Source organism: Maniola jurtina, chromosome 17 (assembly GCF_905333055.1).
Source record: "Maniola jurtina chromosome 17, ilManJurt1.1, whole genome shotgun sequence".
Classification (NCBI taxonomy): domain Eukaryota; kingdom Metazoa; phylum Arthropoda; class Insecta; order Lepidoptera; family Nymphalidae; genus Maniola; species Maniola jurtina.
In genome coordinates, this window is record NC_060045.1 from 5,958,842 (window position 1) to 5,986,699 (window position 27,858).

The following is a 27,858-nucleotide window of genomic DNA, read 5'->3' on the forward strand; positions in this document are numbered from 1 at the left end:
GGCTTGTGCCCGTTCAAACAAAATATTGTTCAGGCCCATTAGTTAAACGTCCCGATCTCTTACATTGGGTTATAATCAAAATGAACCATTTTGAGTAAATAATCATTTAATGTATTTCAGTAAAATCCGCGGATTTGTTGCTTTTTACTTTTCAGTATCAATTTTTGTGATCAATTTATTGGCTAAGAAATACATGAGGTTCGCGACTTCGTCGATGTGGATTGGGATTTTAGTTCCGTGTGAGCTGTTGTTTCCGGGACACAAAAGTAACGTAGGACAGTCCCCATGGTGTAAGCTATTTTAATTTTCATGTAAAGTCGGATAAAACGCATCGCCTGTGCAAAGGTAACAAACAGACAGTCAGAAATACGGAACTTTTATGTTCTACAAAAAATATATTACTGAAGAACTACACTAACTTTGGTAGGTATATATGTACACAATATTATAATATAATATTTTTTTATATTTTTTAATCTTTAGTGTTTGTAATTACTGAAGTTGATTTGTAAATTTCTTTTAAATCAATTTTTAAAATGAACTCCAGCAAATAAAGTTCCCTTCAGAACAAACACTTGAATATAGAAAAAAAAGTATATTTTTACGTTCAAACTATGAGTTTTCCATATTTAAATTTAGGATATACCAGCTATACTCACGTATTTAGTTAATATAAGCCCTACTAGTTTCGAACCAATCGGGGGTCCAATTAAAAAATTAACGAACGTTTAACGGTTGTATGTAACTTCATGTGGGGTGGGTAGAATAGTTATTGGCCTCTCTTTTGTCCCACACTTAGATAACTAACTGCCTTAAACTCTGGCATTGTGGAGTACGGAATAGCATAAAGATTAGGACATGTTGCCAGTTCAGAGTCAAATCACATAGAAGAAGCTTGGACAAAAAATGTACAAACGATCTACGTCTTCTTTATCAGGGGTGAAAAAATACAATACCGTAGCGAATGAAGCTCAATCCGGAACCCTCAGTGTGCGAGTCTGACTCGCACTTGGCCTGTTTTTTGCTACCTTATACAGTGGAGGATGTTAAATGAAAGAGGAGACAATCCTGAGTTCAAATGTAATATTTATAGTATAAACGTTTATTAGAGCCTATACGCACGATCGATAGTTGCCCGGCAATAAAATTATCATCTTTTTTGTAATTCATAAAATATATAAAAGAGTAATGTAACGTTTTGTTTAATTATTATCATTTTACAGAACAACGCCCCACCATAGATGGTATGCGAGCGGCACGGGCGCGGGCAGCGGCGGAGCAGCGGGCGGCGAGAGCACTCCGAGCACGCCGGGCGGGGGCACGGAGCGGCGAAGGCGGCTGTCGGGCTCGGGCTCGTCGCGCTCCGACTCCTCCTCGCCCGAACCCAGCGACACGTCGCGCGCCTCGACGCCCGCCGCGCACCACCACGCGCCGCACCACCCGGCGCGACGCACTCCGCCGCCGCACCCGCACCAGGTCTGCCACTCATCCTCCTCCTCTGCTTCATTACACAATCAGCCTTACTCGGACCGACTAGATCACTAGACCACCTTATCTTATCGCATTCAAAAACTCAAGCATCGAGAAAACTAAATAATAAAAAATAAATTATTAATATGCTTGGCTCAAGTAAAAATTTACGTGCTTGCCTTCAAGCCGCTTGACCATCTCTGAAGACCTTTAATCATGCAACCCGTCGGACGGCTAGCAACACCTAAAGTTTATATGTGTGCCATCTTGTCCCCTACTTACACATGATAAGCATTTACGTGCTTCATCCATAAATAATGCGATTTCAAATATTATACTTGACGATTAGGTACGAAATTAAAAAAAACCTAAGTGCGAGTCGGGCCTCGCTCTCTTAGGGTGCCGTTGATTGATGAACATTTACAGTTAATTTTTAAATTAGATCTATACTTACTAATAAATAAAATTAAAGTGTCGTGTCTTCGGAATGGCTAAGCCTATGTTGACGGGACTTAGACAAGTAGAGGATTAACCAAGGAGTAACATAGACTACTTTTTTAACCGACTTTGAAAAATGGAGTTGTGTTTTTCTACCTATGTACACTCATATCTCCGAGATTTCTGAATCGATTTGCGTATTTTTTTTTATCGTTAAGGGAACTTTGCGACATTGTTTCATAAAAAATTTGGACCAACTCCTCAATCCTGATGCTGCAGGGGATCTGACCAGTCCACACGGGCGAAGCTGCGGGCATTATTTATTATTTTCATAAGTTGAAACTCAAAAAATGGTCACAACTTAGAAACTAATTTATGAATCATTGTTTTCAGTATTTGTTGGTCATATACATTATAATTACGGTAAATAAAATATACCGAAATTTCATATTCCTAACTAGTTTAGTTTTTGAGATAGAAATAGACCTCATCACAAAAATGGACCAAAATTGTCAACTAGGGCTTGAAAATCGGACTATTTTACAGCCCAGGAGTCGGGTTTTGATGTTCAGCATTCCAAGTCCCGAGTTCCAGAGTTTTGAAGCTTCATTGAAAATATTGAATGTGATTATATAATGGGTTTAATTTGAATATTTCTTGCGTTTTAATCGAATGTTCAAGTCTGTTAACCATGAAATACGACAAATCAGTTAGAAAAATGAAAAGGAAACTTTATTTTACGACTTGGTAAAATTAATTATGTTATGACGTTATGTTCACAATAAGCTCCGGTTTTACAAACGAACCTGTAATCTTTCGAAGCTCCGGAGTTACACCAAAACTGGAATTCTGGAGCTCAAGGCCTATTGCCAACTTTGACGGCACCCCATTACTTTATATTTTAAAAATAAAAAAAAAAGAATAAAAACATACGTATACTAACGTTCTTCACCAAATACCAATATTTCAGGGGTTTTTTTTGTCTCTCGTCTGGCTTTACAAAGATTAGCCAATGTCAAGTTTGTAGTTATTTGTCTATATAAGTTAGTTAAACTATACAAATATGGACCCCGTCTGTGCCGGCGCTCGCCGACATACGCACGGCACTCCCTCAGAGCGCTTTCCAGTCAGTTAACACTCCAAAAAGGCAGAGCACGCCCGCCAGCTAACACCAACACAGACGAAGCCCCAAATACCAATATTTTAGGGTTGTAACTTGACTCATTTGGTCTACGAGCTAGAGCGAGAGCGTGACACGCGGACAGACCTTCAATACATAATTATTGTAGAATTGTTAATTTTATTAATTTTGTAAATAAAACGTTGATGGGCCCGAAATCAGAAAATACAAACTAGTATGTTATTCAAATGCGTCGTTGTTAGATGGGGGTTACAGACAGTTAGGACGGATTCATTTGAAGTTTGTGCTTTGTTTGAATTAGAAAGGGTCAGTCAAATAATAAAATTCATGTCCTATTGCAACAGCTAATAACAATATAGCGTAATTTATTTTTATTCTTCTGAACTCTGAAGGATTAGATCGAAGCTTTTGAGGCTGTGGCTAGTCATCCGAAAATGTTGATGAATTATTATTATTCGTTTTTTATATTTTAAACTTTTGAATTAATTTTTTTTCAAATTTTTTTAGTTAAAAATTAAATAAAAACATCCATTAGGTCAATTTTTTCATATAAAATATAGTTTATGTCACACACATGCATATATACATACATACATACATAGACGGCTTAAATCATAACCCTTCCTTTTGGCTATGCCGCAGTCATGTAAAATTTAGTACTTAAAAAGAAAATTAAGTCATCTCATCATTATAAAATATATTTGTATGGTTGATGATGAATGACTACCCATTTTTCATACAATAATGTGTGCAGCTTTTTTACCTTTAGACGTCACATGCCTGGGCCACACTATATCTACAGAGCAAAGAGTGCATCAATGTTTTTATAATAAAGTGGTCGAATTTAATAGAAACAATATGTACCTAGTTGTGTTAATTCACGCAAAAATGGTCTCTACAGCGTAGGCCCTCTTCCATTGTTTACCTCTCCAAGTTTTGTATTTAATTTGTTGTATCTAATCTGGTCCACATCTCTTGGGAAATACATATCTCTTAAGGCAATGCAGTGATTTAACCCTGAAAAGACAACAGATAGATAGACACTTTTATAATAATAATTGTAGTATTACCATAAATGTATATGCATGGATATGAATTAGGCATAATGCATGATGTTGCAAATAATGAAAACACAGTTTAGGTAAAGGTAGAAATATAACTTGCAGTGGCCGTCAACGGCGAATGGAAGACCTCTTGCGATCTGCGTACGAAACTTGCCGACTAGATCGACCGACAGTTCCCTCAAAGACGGTCTCTATCACGAATACAAGAAACACGGGAAGGTGGTGTGGGTGAAGGTGGTCGGTCAGAACGCCGACCGGTACGCGGTTGTCCGTTTTAAAAAGCCGTCCGACGTAGAGAAGGCACTCGAAGTGTCTCAAGATAAGCTTTTTTTTGGTTGCAAGATCTCAGTGGCACCTCACCAAAGTTGCGACGACGACGCAGAGTCGGCCAAACCTTATGAGACTGATATTGATGAATACCATCCGAAGGTATGTAAGGTTTCACTTTTTTATTTCTAATGCATAGTATTATACATAGTATTATTAGTACATTATGTACAATATACTTGTCTGCTTTTCTAAGACAACTAAAAAGTCGCATGTATGAAGATATTAATTTAGCTACAATCGAAGTGTAAAAAATCTGTTAATTTGATTCATTAAACTCTTTTTAATTCATAAAATAATTTATAATTGAAGAAGAAGAAACCATGCCTCTCTTTCACACTAATCATCCTTCCTTATTTCAACAATGCAAATAGGATGGATGATTAGTGTGAAAGAGAGGCATGGCTTCTTTATCCTTTTGTTTCTTAGAAAAGATGAACTACTCGCAAGACGGGTGTTCTGGGTAGTTCTGGCATGTGGTGGTAGTGAAGAGTTTCTGTCCTTGTCACAAATTTTAAGCGTGATAAGCACAGTGATGTTTGTTGATGTTTGAACGTACAAAAACTAGCAGATTAACTAGCAGCCTGATAATCTTCAACATTATTTTGAATTAAACTAATCCACTGAAAGCACTTTGATATGAAAAAACGATTATAATACCAGAATTACGAAACAAAGAGTAATGAGTTATACCTCGTTTGAATTGGCATTAAATCAGCAAATTTTGCTAATGCATACAGGGTCACTTTTCCGTAGTACATTTTGTTTTCACAGTGCGGTTTTAAAGTGACATTTAATTTTTGGTAACGCTTTAAAAGTTTTGGAAAAAAAAAATTGCTCTTGTAATTTGGTACCCAGAGCCTCAATAGAAGGTTTGTAGTGCTGATACATTATCTAGTAATGACACAACATCGTTTGTTTTATTGATTTTTATCAAATTTTTTTTAATTAGTCTTATTTTAAAAGAATTTGGTATTTTGTTAAAAAACCCAAAAATATTCATAACTTTTAGGGCAATTTAAATATGGCCATGCTGTAGAAATATTTTTTGTTGGAAATAACCTCTTCTATCTCCCTATTGCGTTTGATCTACGACTTGACCACCGTGTATAGTGTATATATACAAAGCAATGTTGTTTGAGGTGGTTACTTAGGTATTAATTGAGTTAAACAAAATATCTTATTTACTTAAATTGGTGTTCTTTCTTCAATGTTTCTAAGTTTAAATGTTCAATTTTGTTGCCAGGCTACGAGAACGTTATTTATTGGTAACTTGGAGAAAGATGTAACGCAGCAGCAGTTGAGGGATAAGTTCAAGCACTTCGGGCGGATAATAGAGATCGACATAAAGAAGGGCAGCGGCGGCGGTGCGGGCTACGCCTTCTGTCAGTACGCGTCCATCGCAAGCGTGGTGGAGGCCATCCGCGCCATGGACGGCGAGTACGTGGGCAGCTCGCGCGTCAAGCTGGGCTTCGGCAAGCCCGTGGCCACCACGTGCGTGTGGGTGGACGGGCTCACCGAGCACACGGAAAAGCAGGTGGGCGATAAAATACAATACTTGCTCATTAATAATTCACGACCTATAATAAATAATTATTATACGTTGCGTTTACTGTATCACCAATGAGAGTGATTGGAATGAAAGGAGCACCACGGGGCGAGTAAGTGATGTGTGACGGCGGTTTGTGCGCAGGTGCTGGGTGCGGTGTCGCGCTGCGGGGCCGCCACGTCGGTGTGCGTGGACCGCGCGGCCGGCGCGGCGCTCGTGCACTTCGAGCAGGCGGCGGCGGCGGGCGGCGCTGTGCGCGAGTTGCGCCGCGTGGCCGCGCAGCTGTCGGCCGCCGAGCCCGACCATCCGCGCCTCTGTGTCGACTACGCGTCGCGAGAGTGCCAGGTGAGTGACCCACGCTCTGCGGCGCCGCCAGGTCGGTGTTCCTTATGCCCATGGCTGGCATTAGCTAATAATAAACATAAAACCTTCGGAAAAAGGGTTTATTGGACTCGACCTGTATTTATATGTTTTATTACAGGAAGCGTTTTATGAACAATTAGAAAAGCACGGTGGGTCTGCGGCGCTAGCGGGCGCCGAGAGAGTGGTCGGGGACACCCCCAGCCGGTACATACCATCTGCGAGGCACGAGACGCTTAGTAGGTATGTTCCATTATTTATTTTCTTGTACAATTTTTTTTTTGCTGTTGTGTCAACCCTGACCATCCCGCTACCTTTGATTATTATTATCGGGCTATACTATGAGCGAAAAAAATAATTAAATACAAAATTATGTAAAGCGTAATAGTGTAATGATATAGTAATTATTCCTTAGGTATGAAAGTAGCGCGACACGGTCTCGGGCGCCGAGCTTCGGTCGTAGCGCATCGCGGACTCCACGTTACAATGCGCATGACCACTATGATCCTGCCGATTATGCAGCTGATCGAAGATACAGGTGAGACAGCACAAACCTGGCGTCAAAAGAAGGAAGGGTGTATTTACTTATATTTATGATATCCATAGTATCTTTACTATTTTATAAATGAGAAAGTGTGTGTTTCTTTTTTACCTTTTTATGACCTGTTCAACTGTTTTTGAAGTTTGGTTCAGAGATAGCATGAACCCCGGGGGCAGATATAAACAATACCAGTAAGAGTGGGCATAGTAACTGTTTTGTACTGAAATAGTTGGCATCCCAGAGAGGTATAGGCTACTTTTTATTCTGGAAAATCAGAGTTCCCACAGGATTTTAAAAAACCTAAATCCACAGAGGCGAAGTTGCATGTATCATCTAGTTATAAAAAACTTAAAAATGGTAATTCAATATTTATATAATTTCAGGGTATATGATGAACTGGGATCCAGTCCACAGACAGATGAGGCAACATACGAAGATCGTCTCCAGTCGGTGGTCGTATCACCGCATCGTGGACATAAACACCGGAAAGATTCCAGCCCTGAAGATAGAAAGCATTCAAAAGTTAGTTTATATGTTTCAGTATATTTAGTTTAAATTAAATGTTGGTGTTCTATTCAAAATTGGATAATAAATCTTTATTAGGTAACTATATCTAACTAATTATAGTTAGATGTATCAATGACACATGCTAGAACTGCAAATCGCTAATAAATAATAATAATCATAGCAAGTCCATGCATTTAATTAGTCCTTATTGAAATTCTTACAAAGTAAACCTGAATACAATCACCAGTTGACTTGAATAAAAGTGGTACACAATAGTATTGTCACGTTATTATTCGTCAATAAACTATAAATGATGTGATCCACCAGGAGCGGCATCGAAGCGCCGGTGGTGGTTCTCGCCGGTCGCGCTCCGGCTCCCGAGGTCACGTGTCGCGGCGGCGGCATCGGCGGCGGCGCGACGGCTCCGGCTCGCGCGCCTCGCGCGCCGGCACCCCGCTGCGGGACGAGCCCGACGCGCCGCCCACCGAGCCGCGCCGGCCGCCGCGCGAGCGCCCGCCGCTGCCCATGAGCCTGCCGCTGCCCAAGTTCGCCGTGCAGCTATTGCGCGCCGCGCCCGCGCAGCCGCGTTCGCTGCTGCACGCGCCCGCCTCGCCGCCGCGCCCTCCCTCTGCCTCCTCCTCCAGCGGCGGCTCTGCACCGCATTCGCCCTCGCTCGAGGAACGCATTCGCTCCCTCGACGAGAAGTACGAGCGGTGGAGCGGCTCTAGAGCGCACGTGGATGCTCCCGATCGTTCACGTCTGCGGCATCGCCTACTCGAGCTCGACATAAACGAGGTGTTGAAACCTTCCGAGGTGGTCCGATCGTTGCTGGCCAAACGATCCGTTTTCGACGAAGACACTGAGAGGCTCGAAGGGGCTCGCGTTCCGAGTCCGGGAGGAAGTCCGCGCTCTTTGGCCGTTACGGTACCGCGAGTGTTGCGGTACCCTTTTCCAGCACATTCCGGTCCGGTTGCTACGTCAGCTATCCCTTCCACTTCCAACGTGGCTCCCGGGACGCCCACGCGGTTGCCGGAGCCAGATGACCAGGATCGCTCGCGACCTTCACCATTGGAAAGAATACCCAAGTTGCCCGAAGTAGAAACGGTAAACGAAACCCGAAGTAGAACGAGAACATCTTCTATAGATAAACAAGCGGATGCAAATGAGAAGAAACATTCTCCGTCGATTGATAAGGAGCAGTTTGAATTAGATGAAAATATTATGAGGCATGCAAACAAAAGTCGAAGAAACTCTCAATTAGACGGAAATTATACAAAGCATGAAAACAAAAGTAGAAGAAACTCTGAAATGGACAATAATAATACGAGCCACGAAAACAAGAGTAGAAGGAGCTCTGAAATGGACAGTACGCCACAACATACGAGGCATGAAAATAAGGGTAGAGGAAACTCTGAATTAGACTGCAATAATACGAGGCATGAAAACAAGAGTAGAAGTAGCTCTTTAGTTATTAACGTTGATGAGACCAAGTCACCTGTCAGTGCAGAAAAAGCTTCTGATCAAATCTTGTTGGAACACAATGCCCTAATAGATACTAACGAAAAACACAACACGAGAGATATTCGAGAGGGATTGGAAGATAAGTTAATTACGGTAAAAAAAGAAGAAAATGTGGAAGATAAGAGCGTTTCGAAAACCAGTGATTCCTTTATAAACAAATTCGAAAGAAATTGTTTTCGAGATGAAACGAAATTATGCAGTGAAGATATCACAGAAGCGATTAAACAAGAATTACGGGTAGACCTTGAATTAAGTCAAGAAAATTTTTTCTTTACAAATGAATATGATACAAAGTTTGAAAAAATGATCCAAGAAGATATCAAACCAAAATTAGACCAAAGCAGTAAATTGCAAGAAGCGGGGTTTAGAGATAAAAAAGAGATTGAAAATCTTTTTCAGAATCATATAAGTAAAGAAATTATAACTTATAATGTACACTCTCTAAATCACTTGAATGTCATAAATTGCTCAGAATTACCAAGGAAGATTATGGAAATGACGCCAGATTTAAAATTGAATGAAAAATTATGTAAGGAAAAGGGTGATGCCATTGTTCCACTTATATCACAAGACGATAAGTTTGGCAAGGAAAACATAAACTGTGAGAAAATCGTAGAAGATTTAAATTTTCAAAACAATTTATTGCTTTCTATAGAAAAAACTGTTGATAATATTAAAAATCAGGATGAGACTAATAAAAACGAGCGCGATAAAACAAGACACTGTAAAGATCGCATTGAAAAGGATTATATAGAAAAGGAAAAGTTAAAAAATAACAAAAATATTAAACTTGAAAAAAGTGAAAAAGAACGTAAAACGAAGGAAGAAAATAACTTTTCGAAATCAGGCCCAGAAAAAACCGATAAGTCAAAATCTGAAAAGAATGTAGAAAAACACATAGAATCAGATAAAAAATTAGAAAAGGAACGTGAACCTGATAAGCCAAGACATATTGATGATACAAGATCTTTTCGCCATGAAAACCATAAAAAAGATAGACTTGAACGAGATAAAAAAAAAGATATTGTTGAAACAGAAACTTCAGTTAAAGGATCAAAAAGGGATGACAAATACAAGCACGATCGACCTAAGAAAGAAAGTGATACAAAACGTGAAATTAAAACTGATAATTCGAAGAGTCGTAAATCTTCTAGAGATGAGTCTAGCAGGGATATTTGCCGAAAAGATTCAACAGACTCTAGTACGTCTAGAACATCACACGATTCAGCTAAATGTAGAGATTTTGAAAATACAGAAATAAAAGAGGAGCCTAAAAATAAAGAGACTACTACTGATATATTTCAAAAAATTGAAACTGACAAAGAATCAACAAAACTCAATGATCAATCTAAATTAGATAGTAAAATAAAAATTAAGACCGAAATAAAAGAAGAAAAGGATTTAGAACACCATTCAAAAATTAAAATCGATAGTCACATAGAGAATACATTAAAAATTAAATCTGATGGTCAAGAAAAACAAAGGCATTACTCCCTAGATTCACCTAATATTGATTCTAAACGTAAAGAGCGGTTAAATTCATGTTCTAGCCTACCATCTAACATCGGTCATAAACGTAGAATGTCATCACAAGACAGTATAGACTGCCTTACAGAAGATACTAAAAAATGTAAAAGTGAACGACGTGATTCTAAAGATTCTAGAAGTGTGGATCGTCATAAAACTACAAAATTCAGTAAAGGTCATTTTGCTAAAATTATTGAAAGCAAAACCAAAGATGATAAGAAAAATCAAGTAAAACCACCTGATGATAATATGTTTGTAAACATAAAAGAAGAGGAAATTAAGGAGCTAACATCTGAAAGAAATAAGATTATCAAAAATACTCCAATGGATGAATGTGTTGAAAAGATAGAAGAACCAACCAAAGAGCAACAATCAGGAACCTCGGAGTCGTCCTCAGAATCTTTACACAATAATATCGATTTTCTTGCTACTTTAGAACTGAGGTCGAGTGAAGAAGATGAAAGACAAAAAGCACTGCGTAAAGAGATGAAAGAGAAGAAACGTATTCAGCAATTACAACAAATACAAGAACTTCAAATGCAACAAGATGCTCTACAACAAGCTGAATTATGTAATAAGATAAAAGAAGACCGAAAACTTAAAAATGAGGAAAAGAAGAAAGAAGCTATGCGTGAGAAGAGAATGTCTACTGAACGTAAAAGTAAAGATGATAAAAACGATAACAGTAAACGGCGAAATCGTAAAGTTCCAAGCACAGATAGTTCAGATTCTGATGAGCCTATGAAAAAACATTCTATATTTGACATCGTAGACGATGAACCAACATACATTTCAATGTACGATAAAGTTAAAGCTAGATCTTGCAAAAACATGCAAAAACAAGAAGAAGAAAAGCGACAGGAAAAAATTAAAGCTAAATTTAGCCAACTAAAGCAAAGTCGAGCGAAACGTGAAGAAAAGAAAAGATCTAGTTGGGATGAAGATAGTGATTCCGAAAGTGAACAACGTAAATCTCATAAGACTTCCATGGGCAGTTCTTCTGATGACGACCAAATTGTAATGCAAAGTAAAAAGCGTGAAAAATCTCATGGCTCTAGTCTTGAATACGATCAAAATAGAACAAATGATTATTTTGATGCAATAAGCACCGAAGAAGATTCGCATAATAAATTATCGCGTAAAAATTCCCGGTCACGCATTATGTCCGATACATCTGATGACGAAAATACTAAAAGGAATACGAATAAAAGTCCAAATTTTGTTGATAAAATTAAAAAAGAAATATTTTCAGACTCAGAATCTTCTCAAAAATATAAAGAAAACGATATCCACCTTAAAGAATCTAGCAATGATAAGGTGAAGAAAACATCTCTTCTAAATTTATTTGGGAAAAGTGATAGTGATGACAATAGACTCAAGTCAATTTTAGACGGTGAAAATAATTACAGAATGTCTTTTGCGAAAAGCTATTCAAATGATATTTCTTCAGAAAATGAATCTGTTCCATCAAATATACATCCATCTGAAATGCGTAAAAAGCATAAGAAAAAACAAAAGAAATACAAGTTTTCCTTTTCTGATGAAGATACTAAGACTGAAAGTGGTCTTGAAGTTACGCCAGATATGGGTGTTAAACACAAAAACTCAGACAAATTTCGCCGCCATAATAATAAGAAAGAAAAAAGAAAAGACAAAATTCGTGACAGCGTTGATACGGATGAACCTCGAGATGAAAGAAGAAAATATAAAAAGGATAAGAGATCACCTAGCCAATCGTATGATTTAATTTCGGATCCGACGTCTAATAACTATAAGAAAGAGGGTAAGATGGAAGATATATTTGGTCCACTTTCTGACGAGTCAGATAGAGACTCGGGCCATATCGCAAGTAGAGACTCGGGCCATATCACAGGTCAATCTATGGATTATCATTATACAACAACCGAAAAATTAAATAGTGATGAAGTTAAAATCAAAGATGAAATCAAACGGAAGAAAGAGAAGCGGAGAAAAGAAAAGGCGCATTTTGGCAAAGATGATGACAATAGCTTAGATGTTGATGCAGTTAGTAAAGCAATAGAAGCTCGGTTATTTGCTGACACCTCGAATATTGAAGATAATCGTGCTAAAATGGAAAATAATTCGGATTGTGTTGCTAAAAAATTTGATACTGATGATAAATATGGAGAGGTTAACATTAGTGTAGATAATATGTCCTTTTATAAATATTGTGATAAAATTAAAAAGGATTCACGAGAAAAAAAGAAGAAGAAAAAAAGAAATCGTGAAGATCGTCAAAGTCGTAAAGAACATCACCATGGATATCACCATGAAAAGATACAAAAAATTGATAACTCTTATCTCGACAGTAATATTATTCCAAAAAAACTTGACAACTCTTACCCTGACAATAACATTACTCTATCTCCAAAAACTATGTTGCTTGACATACCATTACCCAATGATTCCCAAAAAACTGATATTGCAGACAAATCAGATGATAGTAAATCTCTTTCTGAATCACCCAGTTTACCAAGAATTACTGATAGTCCTCCGTTAGCAGTTAAAACAGATGAGAACACTGATGCAAAGTTAAATCATCGCGATTCTCCTAACATGTTAGTAGTAGGTGATGTAATTAAAACTGGTTTTGAATTAGCGCGAAACATTGAAGTTAATGATATACCGATGCCACCTCCCATTGAAAATATTGTTCAAGATATCAGTGAAGTACCATTACCGAAGGATCCTCCTCTTAACACTGAAAAAGGCAAACAGGATGATGTAACTTGTGTAAATGTTGATACTGATGTAAAAATGAGTGAAGATGCCGTTCGAAGTATACCTAACTTAGAAAATAATTCAGAAAAACAAACCGATAAAATAACTAGTGAGTCACATTCTGGTAAAGCAGAGAAAAAGGTAGAAGAAAAACCTCGTGCCATCATTTCTCAAGAAGAAACAGAGGATGCTGTCGCTGCATTACTGGGCGAAAGTTTTGGGGGGAAAACCAATACCTTTGTTAACTGCTATGAAGAAGTAGAAAGTAATAATACGCATCAAATCGAAATAGAAAACACTACAAGTGAAAGTGAAATAATTCCCGAACAAGACGCTGAAGAAATGAGACAGGCAGTTCAAAATTTAAATGCTAGTGAAATGGAAATGAAACCTGATACACCTGTGTCTGATAATGATCTTTTACTAATAGATACTGATACTGAAGAAACTGAGGAGACTAATCAAGATGCGATCGAAAAATTACCAGTAAACATAATTGCAACAAATCAGTCTCTTAACAATAATAATAAAGTAAGCTTATCTCAGACTACAGAGATTTCAAATATTATCGTTACGAAACCAAAAACAACTATAGTACATCCCATTCAAAAAGAGTTTCAAGATTTGAATAAAAAAATAAACGAAGTTGAAGTAAAACCGTTAGTAACAATGCAAGAAACCATTCAGCAAATTACATCGACAGCGACTCCAGTCATAACTTCTCCAGTCCGGTCTTGGACTTTATCAAATAACAAAATAATTGAACCTCACAGGCTAAACATCCCTGTAAGTTCCTTGGCTAACAAAGATAATATTGAAACCAAACCAACTCATATAACAGCAAATATAGTTCAGATTAAAGCACCGCATAATCAAAGCGTACAAATAGGTAATTCCTTAAGGCCTATCATTACTCCTAATAGACTTAGTACTCCTTACCAAGTAATAAACCAGATGATCAGGCCGCAAGTTTCTAGTATGCAACCACCTACCATAAAAATACCAGAACCTCATATTATATATCAAAAACCTCAAGGCATAGTAATTTCGCCAAGAATCGGCAATGAACCGTTATTGCTGAGCCCTAAGACTAGTCCACGGACTGAAAGTATGACATCGCCACGTTTAGCTAACATGGCTATTCTTGGAAGCTCTTCACAAAATTGCAGTTCAGTTGGAATAGCTACATCAAATGCAATACAGCAAAGAACTCCAGGTCAGGTGACTGTAGTCCGAATGCAACAGCCACCATTAAGTCCAATCCAAACTATGCATATACCGCCTGGTGCTAGAGCTATGGTATCTCCTAACCGACCTAATTCAGTCTTGGTTCAAACGCAAGGCTCTCCACTACATTTCAATAGATTGCCCGTAACTCCGGTTCTCGCACCAATTTCTAAACCATTAAATGTGAATAATATAATTCAGCAAACTAAAACAAGTGTTGGTAATAATCCACAATTGATTCATCAAACAAAGATAATATCAGACACCAGGAAATCCGAAAGTTTGAATGAGAATACAAAAATCATATTATCTCCAACCAGATTACAACAAAGTACAAATTCTACCGTAAATGTAATGGCACAGAATAGACTTATATCCGTGCAGAACCCTATTCATGTTGGAAATATAAATTCGACTTTGCATCTTTCCAATAAGGTTTTAATAAATAACAAGCTTCAAATAGCCGATAAAAGAGAAATACCAAATAACAAGTCTGAACATAATCTGATGACACCTATTATACATGTAGCTACTCACGCTCCATCATCTATAATTCAGGGCAGCACTAAATCTGTTGTTTGCAGTCTTCAAGAGGCAGCGACGGTCAATAGAGGTCATGGGTCGAATGTGATTCACACTATCAACTCGCAGAGGCTGCTTACTACGAATCCTATTACGAATGTCATACAACTGGATGCCAATAAAGGTCCGCCCTCGGTGTTATCCATGGCCACTATAAGACCCCCACAAGCTTTGTGCAAATCTGAATCATCAAACACTGTTGTCGTGACGACCTCAAGTCTTAGAAATGTAGTTATGACTCCCTTGTTGCTTAATACATCTACAACTCCAAAAGCGACCATAAGATTACATACGAGAAGTGAGAGTGAAAACGTAGATAATCATTCAGCTGCACCTTTCATGAATCATTCCCAACCGCAAAATTATGATAAAAATAATGAAAGTAAAGAATTAGATTTTCAAAAATCTCCCTCAGATCCTTCAACGTCCCCAACAGAACATATTATAGCTAAATGTGAAACTGACTTTGAGGAGTTATTAAAAGATAATACAAATGAAATAAAAGTAACTAATGATCCTGAAAAGAAATTGGAAATTAATGTTGGAAAAAGTTTTACTTTAATAACTCCCAGTCTCGATCCAAGAACAAGCACAGATAGTAAGGTCGTTGAAAAAGATAGCAATAAAGAATTAGTTGCCAAAAAACCGAATGACGACTTTGCATTGAAAATTAATGAAAAGGAAATTACAACTTTAGTAACAGATGAGGAAAAATCTAATGATCCGGTAGAAAGTGTTACCAAAAACAGCAATTTAGAAGTTAAATTAAAAGAAAAATTTGAGATAGTGAGCCATGACGTAAAAGATAAAATTGACGAAAAGAAAACTTGCGAGAATAATGATATTTCCTCAATATCGGAAGTTGGCGAAAGTAGCGACAAGTTATTTAGTCTACTTTCAAGTCCAAGCAAGGCAGACGACATAAAAAACTCAGATGAAGGGGATTATTGGACAGCGAAGGATGTTAACATAGAGTCAGTTATTAAGAAAGTTGATTCTTTATGTAATGATATTTCAGATGAAAAGAAAGATCAAACATTTGACGTAAATGTTTTGAAAACGAAGGAATCTACAGAAGACGCTGCATCGGAGGGAAACATACAAAATGATATATCGATTGGGGAAAAAGATGCTACCAAACAAGATACTTGTAATATAGAGCTATCAAAAGAAAATAAGAGTGAAACGTTTCAGGAATGTAATGTGATCGGAGAACCTATTCTGGACAAAACAACTGGTAGGAGAGGTGGACGCACTGGACGAGGTAAAAGAATGGAGAAAAACCAGGACAGGGTTCAAACTCGTCAAATAGCCAAACCAACTAGGGGAGCTTCGAAGCGAGGCAGAGGCAGCAGAGCGAAGGTAGATAAAAAAATAAAAAATTTAGGTTCCAACAATTTGAATAATATGCCTGGAGATGTGTACGACTTTCATGAGGATTCCGGTGATGAAACAGTGACATCGCCTAACAAAGCGGAAGTAAGACCTCGTTTAATTCTGACTATAAAAAGCCCTCTCTCTGGGCATTCGAATGCAATAGCGACATCGACTCTCAGTATAACGCAGAAAGATCAGGCAAAAAATTTAGAAAAACAAAAGGAGGACAAGATGGAAGTGTTCGTATCGCCCTCGGCAAATACGCGTAAATCAAGACGTCTACAAGAAAAAGACATACAACGCAGCACCGTCGACGATGTTATAGACGAAGTGATAAAGGGTACCGCGACACAATTCAGAAATACCAAAGAGGCAAATAAAAAGAGAGCTACAAGACAAACCGGTAGCAAAACTGAGAAAAACTCTACGGGTGACGTCCGTAAGTCCCCCAGAGGCGTCAAGAGAACGAGAGACAGAAGTCTGTCGGACGCCTCGATGGATAGCAGCGATGACAACGTTAAGAGAGATGATAATGTTACTGCCAAGGAGCCGAAGCTTCCGAAGTTGACAGAACCTCCTGCACCACCAAAAAGCGAACCCGAAACGATCATCAAGACGATTCCGGTCGCACCGCCCGTTATCACCGCCCCGCTAAGCATTCCTACTCCTATAACGAAACCGCCCAAGAAAATGATATCAGAGATAGCCAAACTAACGAGCGTATTCGAAGCGGCCGCGAACACAAATAACAGGGTTAGGGTCGCTTCACCGAGCGTGCCCGACCGACCTCTGCCGCTGGCCGAGCGGCCCTGTGAAGCGGAACGTCTCGCTCCGCCCGCCGCCGAGACTTCGCCCATCGCAGCGGGCGAAGCGGGGGACGCGGGCTACGTGCGGCGCCACGTGGACAACGTGCCGACGAACATGATGCCGGTCGGCGCCACCGAGGCCACGGACGCGCGCGTGCAGTCGCCCGCGCTGCCGCACCGCCCGCCTTCCACGCAGCACCTCGTGGACCGCGCCACCCCCGTTCTCGTCAGGTTCGTAGCTTCCTAATAATAAAGTTCATTTATGCCAGTCTGATAGGTTTTACTACCAGCATTGAAAAATTGGTCAAGTGCGAAAGTTTCCGTATCTACGTAGTAACTTTTTTAATGTTCATGGCGGCCATTTTGCATTTTTATTTATTTATTTAGGAAAACATACAGCTTAATATATTACATTAGGCAAATACACAGCCAGTTAAGTTTTCACACAAAGGACTCATGCTCTCATTTACATATTGATTCATTCCTCCACAAGCACGGTAAGGTTTGCAGCCGTAATCAGGAAACGAATTACTACATATCTATGAATTAGACACATTTCCTGATTTCAGATGCCAACCTCCCGTACCTATAGAAAAATATATCAATATTATTTTATTATTTAGTATTTATTATATACCTATCTCACGATTTGTAAAGAAATTTGTTTCTACAGTAGTTACGATTAACTTTTGAAAGATGAAATGCTTTTTGCAGACGCTGCCGACAATTTCTCTTTAAGAGTTGTAGTACACTATATTTGATTTTATTCAACAAATAAGGACAATCAATCATACCATTAACTAATTTATATAAAAAGATTTGATCCTTGTGTTCTCGTCTTAATTCTAAAGAAGTTAAGCTGTTAATCGAGGAACCAAATCTTTTGCTGATGCATTTGAGAAATTTGCGCAGAATGCTCTCAATCATATCTACGTGACAGGCATACTGCGGGTTCCAGGCGGTGGAAGCGTGTTCCATCTGAGATCTAACCAGAGAGTTGTAAAGTAGAATAAGGGATTTTGGGATTTTAAAACCAGTTGCAGCACTTGTAAAAGTTTACTTGAATAAAAATAATTTGAATTTGAATCAAATCTTTCCTCTTTATGAGATATTTGTTTAATTTCATTCAAGTATATCGTTCGCAACATACGTAAAATGCATAAAAGGATGAATGGTCAACAGAGGTGGCGAGGGCGAAGGCGAGGGCGCCGCAGCAGGCGCGTCGCGCTTCCGCGGCGCGTACGCGGGGCCCGCCAGCCTGCCGCGCGGCGCGCACCACCCGCCGCTCGCCAAGCAGGTGGCCGTCGTGGGCCCGCACCATCAGCTCGCGGGTACGTACATGGGACAACTGGTATCTTCAAATCCTGATTTTTAACGACGATAGAGAACTGGCTCAAAGATTTGTATGTAAATCTTTTTAAGCTCATGTAACTTTAAAACTATTAAAATATCAATAACCTTTTCTTTCTCGTGTATCTACATACCAGATTTGTCTACTAATTGAATTGATATTCTCCAGGCTCTCGAACGCCGGTCACGGATGAGGCTCGCTTCGGTCGCACCAGCGTCCCAGCGGGCAGCCCTCAAGGACCAATCGCTTTGGTAATATGACGCTTAGATAATATTGCATGAACATGAGCAGTGATAGAGCAGCGTTTCTTAATCTGAGTTTTAACGTACGATCCATTCGTATTAGCTTTATCTACGGATTAACATTGTTTTAATTTTAACATCAGTTACATAATAGTGCTTTTCCATTCCATATTATAGCTAGGTATCACTAATTTTAGTTGTAAAGTTTAAAAAAAAAAACATTTCTACTAAGACGACAGTTATTGACCTTAAAATGGTTAAGAAGCGCTTTAATCGATGATATTTTATAATGTTGAATAGTAAATATATAAGAGTAATTCTGTTCATGCTATCCGGGATAGTCTGCAGATTTAGTTAGAAGTCCTCCACCTGCGCATCAACAGACTTCTCCCATCGCGGTATATCATAATGTAATATCTTTTTATTGATATATATATATAGATATGTAATATATAATATTAATCTATAATAACATAGCTTATTGATTGCTAAAATTTTATCTGCAGGGCGATGGAATGTACCCTCATTTTTCGCATCATCATTACCAAATGTATCAGCAACACTTTCGAGCTACTCAGCACGAAAATATATCAACCCCTACTTTTTTGCCAAGGTATGTAATAACGAATAAAGTGAATGCCTCTTTATTCTAAATATACAAAAATCTTAGTCTAATTTTTTTTTAATCTTTAAGGGTTGAGGGTAAAATCATTTTTTGGATCCGTTTTGTATATATATATATCCGTTTTGTACTTTAGTAAGGTAGGTTTGGATTTTCGCTCGTACGCACTGAGACCGTATGACAGAACACTGTCCATAAGTGCAGTGTATAAAAATAATAGGGCTGTTTTAAATGTCAATTTAGTTTTTGCTAAATATAATTTTGCCATAATTGTCCTGAGTTTGTTACATACGGTCTAAATGTGTCCATCCCAATTAAATATATTATTATATAATATAATATATATTGAACTTGTATTATCTAATTCCCGCGATTTCCCGGGCGCGTAAACCCGGACGCGACGCGTCCCGAGCTTACGTTTTTTAAGGATCCCAAAGGAATGTCTCAAAATACATTGACGTAACCAAAAGTTCGACAGTCACGCCGTTGACCGTTTTCTCGACAAAGCAGCGTCAACAAAATATACTTTGATCGATCGTTACTTTATCTAAAAATGTTTTTTCGTCGTTTAAATAAGGGCCCTATTCACTCAAAGCCGGTGCGAAACACATCAACATAGTACAAATTCAATTAAAAACCGGTCAAGTGCGAGTCGAGCCTCGTTCTTTCAGGTTTCCGTTCATAATACATCATAATTATGAACATCATATTTTGGGTGTATGAAATATTTCTTTTCCGATCTAAAAAATCGTAATAAACCGCGAAAGAAAAAACCAAAAAATGTTCGTTTGTTTAATTAATATACTAAAATTTCATATTCCTAACTAGTTTAGTTTTCGGGATAGCCCTCGTCACAAAAATGGTCTAAAACTGTCAACTTTGATGGCCCCTCCCATTTCATTATTTTTGAAGAAAAAATAAATTATAAATAATATAATCGTACTCTATTTAACGAGCTCTAAACATAACCTTAAGACATAAAAATGAAAATTCGGGGTGCTTTTTCATGGGAGGCACCCTGAAAAATAGTTTAATTGAATTTCTAATTCAATATTTAGTTTTGGGTCAACGTTCTAAACCAAATACTAAAATTTCAGGTTTGTAACTCATTTCGTCCACGAGTTAGAGATCTGTGACACGCGGACGGACAGACAGACAGACAGATAGCAGAGTGACATTAATAGGCCTTCGTTTTTACCCTTTGGGTACGGAACCCTAAAAAGTTATAAAAACTGGTGTAATGTAGATTGACTAAGTAAGCCCTGATACTAGAATTATACAATACGTATTTGAATGTAACACCGGTGTTCCACTGTGTGGTTGCAGAGGCGCACTGGAGGCGGAGGCCTCGGAGGTGCCGACGCCGCCGCTGGAGCTGCGGCGTCCGCCGACCGCGCGCGTGCCGCGCCCCGCGCACTCGCCCTCGCTGCTCGACCGCCACATCAGTGAGTATACTATGCCGCGTAGAGCGTATGCGCAGCGCAAACGCCACGCACGCGCTAGCGTCGCATATTCGCTGGAGAATCGCTAGTGTGTAGGGGCTCGTAATTGCCTCACTGTACATTGGGAGGGGAGTAAACGCTGAAAGTTGGATGACTCCTATAGACTTAAACAACTTTATTATTTCAACTTGTGCTAGAAATACAAAATTATCACAATAAAACTTTTTTATGATTTCCTCACTGATTATGGAAAATTCAACCACGATTCAAAACGATGTTTTGTGAGCCCAGACAATCAATTAAATTAAATTATCTTTATTGAAGTACATAGTTATTTTTATACAGTTTCAGTAGTTCTTAAGTGAAATGTTAAATAAGTGACTTTTTAAGTGAGTGAAGTGGTGGCGATGATGATGATGATGATGGTGACGATGACGATGACGATGTTGTTGATGATGATGTTGATGAATGAATGTGTGTTTGTTTGGCAGTGTACGCAGTGCGGTGCGGGCGCTCGCCGCCGCCTGCGCACGGCACGTCGCGGCCGCCGTCTGCGCTGCCGCCGCCCGGCGCGCCCGGCCCGCCGCACGCCTCGCAAGTGCCGCGCGAGGCCGACTCGCTGCAGATGCTGCTGCGGGTGAGTTGCCACTTCCGTGCGTGTGCGTGTGTGCGGGTGTGTGTGCGGTGTCCGACGATGGGCGACGACTGACGTGTCTGTGTTGCAGCGGTACCCGGTGATGTGGCAAGGGCTGCTGGCGCTCAAAAACGACTCGGCGGCGGTGCAGATGCACTTCGTGGGCGGCAACCCGGGCGTGGCGGCCGACGCGCTCTCGCGCCACTCGGACGGCGCGGCCGCCTCGCTGCTGCGCATCGCGCAGCGCATGCGCCTCGAGCCCGCGCAGCTCGACCAGGTGCACCGCAAGATGAAGGTGACTGCTCTTTCAATCATTTACGACTTGTACGGCCGCATCCGTAGTCAGAATACATAGATTATAATGATTTGAATGATGTGTGATTTTGTTAGGTTTTAAAGCCAGCGCGAATCGGCGGGCGGGACGATAGACTCTATCTATTCTATCGGATAGAGGATTTTTAATTTATCAATTCATATTTTGTACCATATTATGTCCAATAGACCTCAGTGTCTTCGAGCATTGAAATTTCAGACCTTATTTCAGATAACATAAGATGTAAAATATGAATTGATTAATTTTTAAATCTCGGTTTGTGCAGATAATAAATGTTTTTAGTTTTAAAAGGAAGGATCCAGTTTAAGAAAGTAGCTCTAGTATCGACTGTAACTAATTTCTTAAACTGGACCTCATCAAGTAAAGATTTTTATACAAACACGTGGAAATAATACTGTCATTGTCGCAACTAGAATGCCATAAGCCTAGTTTGTCGTATTAGTTTACAAATTGCGGAAAACCAAATAAAATTTGAATATCGCGGGCAGACCCGTCGCTTGCCCCTTAAATGATAAACTTTTGTAAATCGTTAACACAAAATTCGTGTGGTTATGATTCAGCTGGAAAACGAACACTGCATACTGCTGGCGCTGCCGTGCGGACGCGACCACATGGACGTGCTCCAGCAGTCCACCAACCTCACGGCCGGCTTCATCACCTACCTGCAGCGCAAGCAGGCCGCCGGCATCGTCAACGTGGCGCCCACGCCCGGCCACCACCAGGTGAGCGGCTCGGCATCCGCGCAATGTCAATTCAGAAATCTTGTGATATGGCGCTCCTTTCACTGACTTAGTTCTTTCTTTTTCAGTCTATATACACGGTTCACATATTTCCGTCCTGCGACTTTGCAAACGAAAATCTCAACCGCATCGCGCCCGATCTTATGCATCGAGTCGCCAACATAGCGCATCTGCTCATCGTCATCGCCACCGCGCTCGGCTGAGCGCCGGCACACGGACCGACGAGCCGGCCAGGCCGGCTGCCACTTGAATATTGATGATCGCTTCGTGTCGATCGCTCGCCGAATTAGTGTCGAAGGCCGTCGAGCCTCAGATAAAACATGAAACCTGATGTTCTTCCATCGGATGACTCAAATAGAAGGACTTGAAAAAATATCGGACCTGGCGTGTCACCACTGTGCGCCGAACTCGCATCGCGCGCATCTGATTTGACTGTTCCAGTATTGGAATAACTCGAAACCTGACTGAAAATTCTTCACTTGATATTGACCGTTAGAAAAATAATTTAATAAAAAAAAATGTAAATATATCCAGGTTGTGAAAGTTGATTTTTACTATTATCGTAGCTCCTCATCGACCTGGTGCAAGCCGCCGCGGAACGTTGTAGTGCAGTGAGTATCGGGAATTGTCGGACTACCTCGCGCCTGTGGACGCTGTAGTGCATAACGTTAGTGTATTTATTGTTACGGCGGGCGCGCCGCCTAAGTAAGGGTTTAGTGTAAGACGTAGCTTTGTAAAATACTTTTGTTACGGTCGACTGAGCTCGGCCTCGTTCGGAGTTTAAATTTATAAAAGATACGCGAAATCAGAGGATAGATTGTTTTTGGGTTCCGATTAGATGAGTGACGATCTATCGAGCATTTTTATTGTTAGTGTAAATTGTTATTTTGTTTTAAGCTTAGGATCTAAATTAATTTAAATACTGTAAATACTGAATTTATCCGTACTAAATTCGATTTACTCGCTTAACTCGTTACGGTAGGTAATGAAAAACTCTGTAACTCGGCCGAATATCGTTTTTTGTAAAAATGATATTTAAATGAACTGTATAAAATGATTAAAATACACGTGGAAAATAAAACTGTGATTCTGTCTTATAATGTAAGCTTATAGGTAGTCTGATAAAGTACTTGTACTTGAGCAAAAGCGTGTGTCGACAACGGCGCGCGCTGCGTCGCCTTTATGTAATACGTTCATACCAAACAGTGTTGCGTCGCGATGGTTTAGTGCACGGAGTTCTTTGTATGAATTGGAATATTCACAACATGTAAATGTACTATAGTGTCTTATTGAATCAATATTATTCTCTGGTTCTGGTTATATTATCGATTTGTACCAGTTTATTAACATTTCTGTATAATGTACATTGATTGTTATTATTTTCGATACTTTTTGACGACAATGCGAATATATTTTGATGAAAAATCGAATTTTAGTCCTGTATATGTTTGCCAGGTGATACAGAAGTGACATTCGATGTTACATTAAATATTCGATGAGACATAGTGTCCACAATAAACGATATTTTTATATGGAAATGTTACCAAATTTGTTACATAAATCGATTTTAAAGTGCGTTAATTATTACTAACAAATCCACCGAAAGGAACTTCGGGCATGAAAAATACTATGGCTTCCGGAAACGTTTCTATTTGCTATTAGGCCATGTTAGGATTACTGATAGGAGACTGGCTTAGTGTTAAATAAAAGACTAGTGAAGATAATAATTGCATATGCCTTGACGTCTACTAGTACAGATGCCGGCAGTAAATATTGCACATCGAGTTTAAGAAAGAGATTTCTGCTTAATAGAACGTCGTCTCTATTACTCATACCTATGTGACGTTTGGTCGGTCTCAACGACTGAGACAATGCTCTATAAAACCGTTCTCTTTCTAAAGTTAGATGTGCAATATTTTCTGCTGGGTTCTAATATTGTGACGTATCAGTAAAGTAAGACACGCCTACCGTGGCGTTATGTAGACGCGGCTCTTAAACGTTAAGAGGCATGAGACTGGCCTGCCCGCGAACTTCAAATTTAATTTGGGTTTTCGCATTTTTTAAACTAATACGACAGCGTAGGCTTATGGCATTTTAATTGCGCTAATGGCAGTATCATCCTCACATGTTTATATAAAAATCTTTACTTAAAAGGGTCTAGCGCTATTAGCTCTACTATCGACTAATTTGTGAGTTATAGTCGATACTAGAGCTAATTTCTTAAATTGGACCCTTTCAAGTAAAGATTTTTATATAAACCTGTGAGGATGATAGATACTGCCATTGGCGCAATTAAAGTGCCATAAGCATACTTTGTTGTCTTAGTTTACAAATCGCGAAAAACCAAATTAAATTTGAATTTCGCGGGCAGACCCGTCGCATCCACCTTAATGTCTTACATCACTTCAAGTTACAAATACTAATGAACTCCAAAAATGGGTACGGTAGCATCATTGAAACTAGATCACAGAATTTTCAAATTATTTAAACACGGATAATAAATTTATATAAACAGGTACTTTTTTTCAAGGGTAACAAACCACGAATAAAGGTGGATCGCGCGCTTCTAACCTACTTGAAGTAAATAAGTAGTTATCGCTACCCCATTTCGACTAACAGATTAGAGCGAGAGGTCTGACCCCAATGGTGTCTGACCTCTCGCTCTTGCTCAAACCGGCAATCGAAGTGGGATAGCGATAAGTAGATATTATATTTCCTTCAAGTAGGTAGGTATTAAGAGTACTCTATCCATATAGATGGTTGAAACGAAAAAATTTATACGATACAGCCTCTTTATGCCCACTGAGGCAACCAGATCACTACACATTAATGGACGCTAGTTTGTAATAGAAAGTCATAATAATAGTAATTAGATTTGAACCCTTTGAAACATTTTAAAGATCTTGTTATACGTAACGTGCACGGGACGGGACGGGAAGATTTCTTGAAATACTATTGAATAACTCGAAAACGCACTGAACGGGACTTTCTAGTTATCCAATAGAAGTTCAAGAAATCTTCCCCTCCCGTCCCCTGCAAAGTACGTGTAACTCGATCTTAAAACAAGCGATGCGCGCCGTTGCACATGTTTCAAAAATTAATCTTCTCATTCCACGCGCCACCGCCTCATGCTATTCGTCTTCGAAACTAACGTTATGATAACATCTTTGCGAATGCTATAAAATTATTATTATTACATTTATAAAAGCGTCTATGTGACCGATTTCCTGGGACGTAGCACAAATCGGAGGTGGCGGCGCAAGTTCTGAATTGGTTTTCGGATCCCCTACAAAAGCACGCGCTGTCAACAGCGTTGGCACGTGCAATTGGCCCTTATTGAGTTCATGTTTTGACTAAAACACCCCCAAATTTTTCTGTTAAATCAATAGGTATATTACCTATTTATTAAACAGAAAAATAATTGGGGTTCGGGTCCGTACAAAATCACTTCTCAGGCACCATTTTAACTCTATGGGTCAACTCTGTATGTCAAAAGTACGGTTCAACTTTAAAATAAGGACTGAAATTGTACTTTTAACATGTTATTTGACACATAGTTACAATGGTGTGTGAGAAGTCATTTTTTACGCGCTTTACATATTTTTTAACAGAAAAAAATCGCGCTGCTTCATAATGTGCTTTTGTTCGAAGCAAATCGCTCACATAGAATGACATGTAACATGACCATTAATAAAATTGATTTTCCACGAACTAACAATATTGTACTTCTCATAAGTTTAGTTTGTCTGCTGTGAGTTTAGTTAACGTTTAGTTAGCGATTATTTATTACTCGGCGGTATATTGACACAATTTCTACTTCAACACAAATTCGTCATCGTTTCGCATTGTATGTTTAGATAAAAGTGCGGCTTTCGTCGTACGAAAAACAAAGTACAAAATATTTTATGTATTGTAATTTTATATGTACGATATAGAAATAACAACACAGGTAACGTGTATATTCTTTTAAGGATTAATAGTATATGTATAGGTGTATAAATGTTATAATATGTTTGGTCATGTTTCCGTCGCAAACAATTCTCGATGTAGCGAGGAGGAACACTAACGAACTGTCACTTCGTCCATTAATTTTAAAACATAATTTTATTAGCGAATGGATGCCCGATATGTACACTTTTTTTGATTACCTTAAAAAGGGAGTCGATGTAAATAAGTCTTCAGAAAAATAGCGATACAGTATATAGTCTTGGAGATAAATTTATATAGGCAACGCATGAGAATTATAATATAAATATTTATCACTGTCAAATCGGTATTTACTCACACTTTTTTGTCGATGTGATTATTTTTTGGCAATAATATATCACATGTTTATAATAAGAAAATTATGCCAACAAGTAATTTCATCCACGTTTTTAACTTGTATGTCAAGATGTCAATTAATATTATCTATTTAAACGAAACTTCCAAATTCGAGATGAGGATGATAAAATAATTTTGTGTAAATCATTTGTATCCATACGGTACTGCAGACTTAATATAGCTATAATGTTGAAGGTGAGAAACTGAGAAGTATAATATAGTTTTGTTTCGTTTGATTGGGAACGTGTAAGGGGTCCTAGTTGGCGGCGCCTCGCGGGCTGAAGCGCGAGGCGACGCTCGGGCGGTGCGCTGCGAGGGCGCGCGCGGCGGCCGCTGTTGCCCGTGTGCGAGTTAATAGAGTTTTAAATATATATGTAAAATTAACATTTGATCTCAAGTGTGCAGCAAAAGTGAAAGTGATGACTAGACTGTTATATCGCAGCAGCGGCGACCGCGCGCGCCTCTGTTTGTGTTAATTATACTAAAATATAAGGATATAAAAAATATTGTGATCATATTTCTACTGTAAGTTTAAATTGCTAGGACTTAGATATAGTTGTATATTTTGTACATATTGAAAATAGTATTGTAACTTTACTTCCCTTTATCCAAAAACCCAGACTCCTGCGTGTTATGTACCTCCTACCTATCAATACTATTAAAAAAATAATACATGAACAGCTGTGTTTTTATTTATACCCGTTTTTTTTTTTTGAAATAATGCTGTTACCTGCCTACTAATAGACTTTTTGAAAAACACACTAAAAATGCGAAAGTGTGTGATCTTCTTGGTTTGTCGTTCAATCACGCCGAAACGCGTGCGCCGATTATTGCGAATAATGTTGACCAATCTCAAATTAGGTGAATAAGGGCCGGCGCACATATGGCGGAGCGCAGCGCAGAGCATTTTGCAGTCAAAACATCGACATTGTCCTCATTGAAATAATATCTAAAACCAATTGTGCATCCGTGCGGATACTCGCGCAGTCGC

At 39.1% G+C, this 27,858-nt stretch overlaps 1 protein-coding gene across 10 annotated transcripts in view; it reads left to right on the forward strand.

Annotated features, from left to right (window-relative positions):
* LOC123874028 (protein split ends) overlaps positions 1-27,545 on the forward strand; it is a 98,358-nt gene extending 70,813 nt beyond the window's left edge. For 5 of the 10 annotated variants that reach the window (XM_045919178.1, XM_045919180.1, XM_045919184.1 and 2 more), the window contains 17 exons: positions 1,224-1,476; positions 4,216-4,542; positions 5,687-5,977; positions 6,134-6,334; positions 6,471-6,592; positions 6,765-6,887; positions 7,274-7,412; positions 7,725-17,410; positions 18,362-18,510; positions 18,699-18,781; positions 19,114-19,182; positions 19,279-19,385; positions 20,721-20,839; positions 21,328-21,473; positions 21,562-21,765; positions 22,365-22,526; positions 22,613-27,545. In XM_045919178.1, the coding sequence (XP_045775134.1) occupies positions 1,224-1,476; positions 4,216-4,542; positions 5,687-5,977; positions 6,134-6,334; positions 6,471-6,592; positions 6,765-6,887; positions 7,274-7,412; positions 7,725-17,410; positions 18,362-18,510; positions 18,699-18,781; positions 19,114-19,182; positions 19,279-19,385; positions 20,721-20,839; positions 21,328-21,473; positions 21,562-21,765; positions 22,365-22,526; positions 22,613-22,747 (12,316 nt within the window). In that variant the 3' untranslated portion in view covers positions 22,748-27,545. Of the gene's footprint in view, positions 1-1,223; positions 1,477-4,215; positions 4,543-5,686; positions 5,978-6,133; positions 6,335-6,470; positions 6,593-6,764; positions 6,888-7,273; positions 7,413-7,647; positions 7,672-7,704; positions 17,411-18,361; positions 18,511-18,698; positions 18,782-19,113; positions 19,183-19,278; positions 19,386-20,720; positions 20,840-21,327; positions 21,474-21,561; positions 21,766-22,364; positions 22,527-22,612 lie in introns of those variants that run through there. The other 5 variants (XM_045919183.1, XM_045919188.1, XM_045919179.1 and 2 more) reach the window with 4 other exon arrangements.
* Positions 27,546-27,858: the final 313 nt, after the last annotated feature.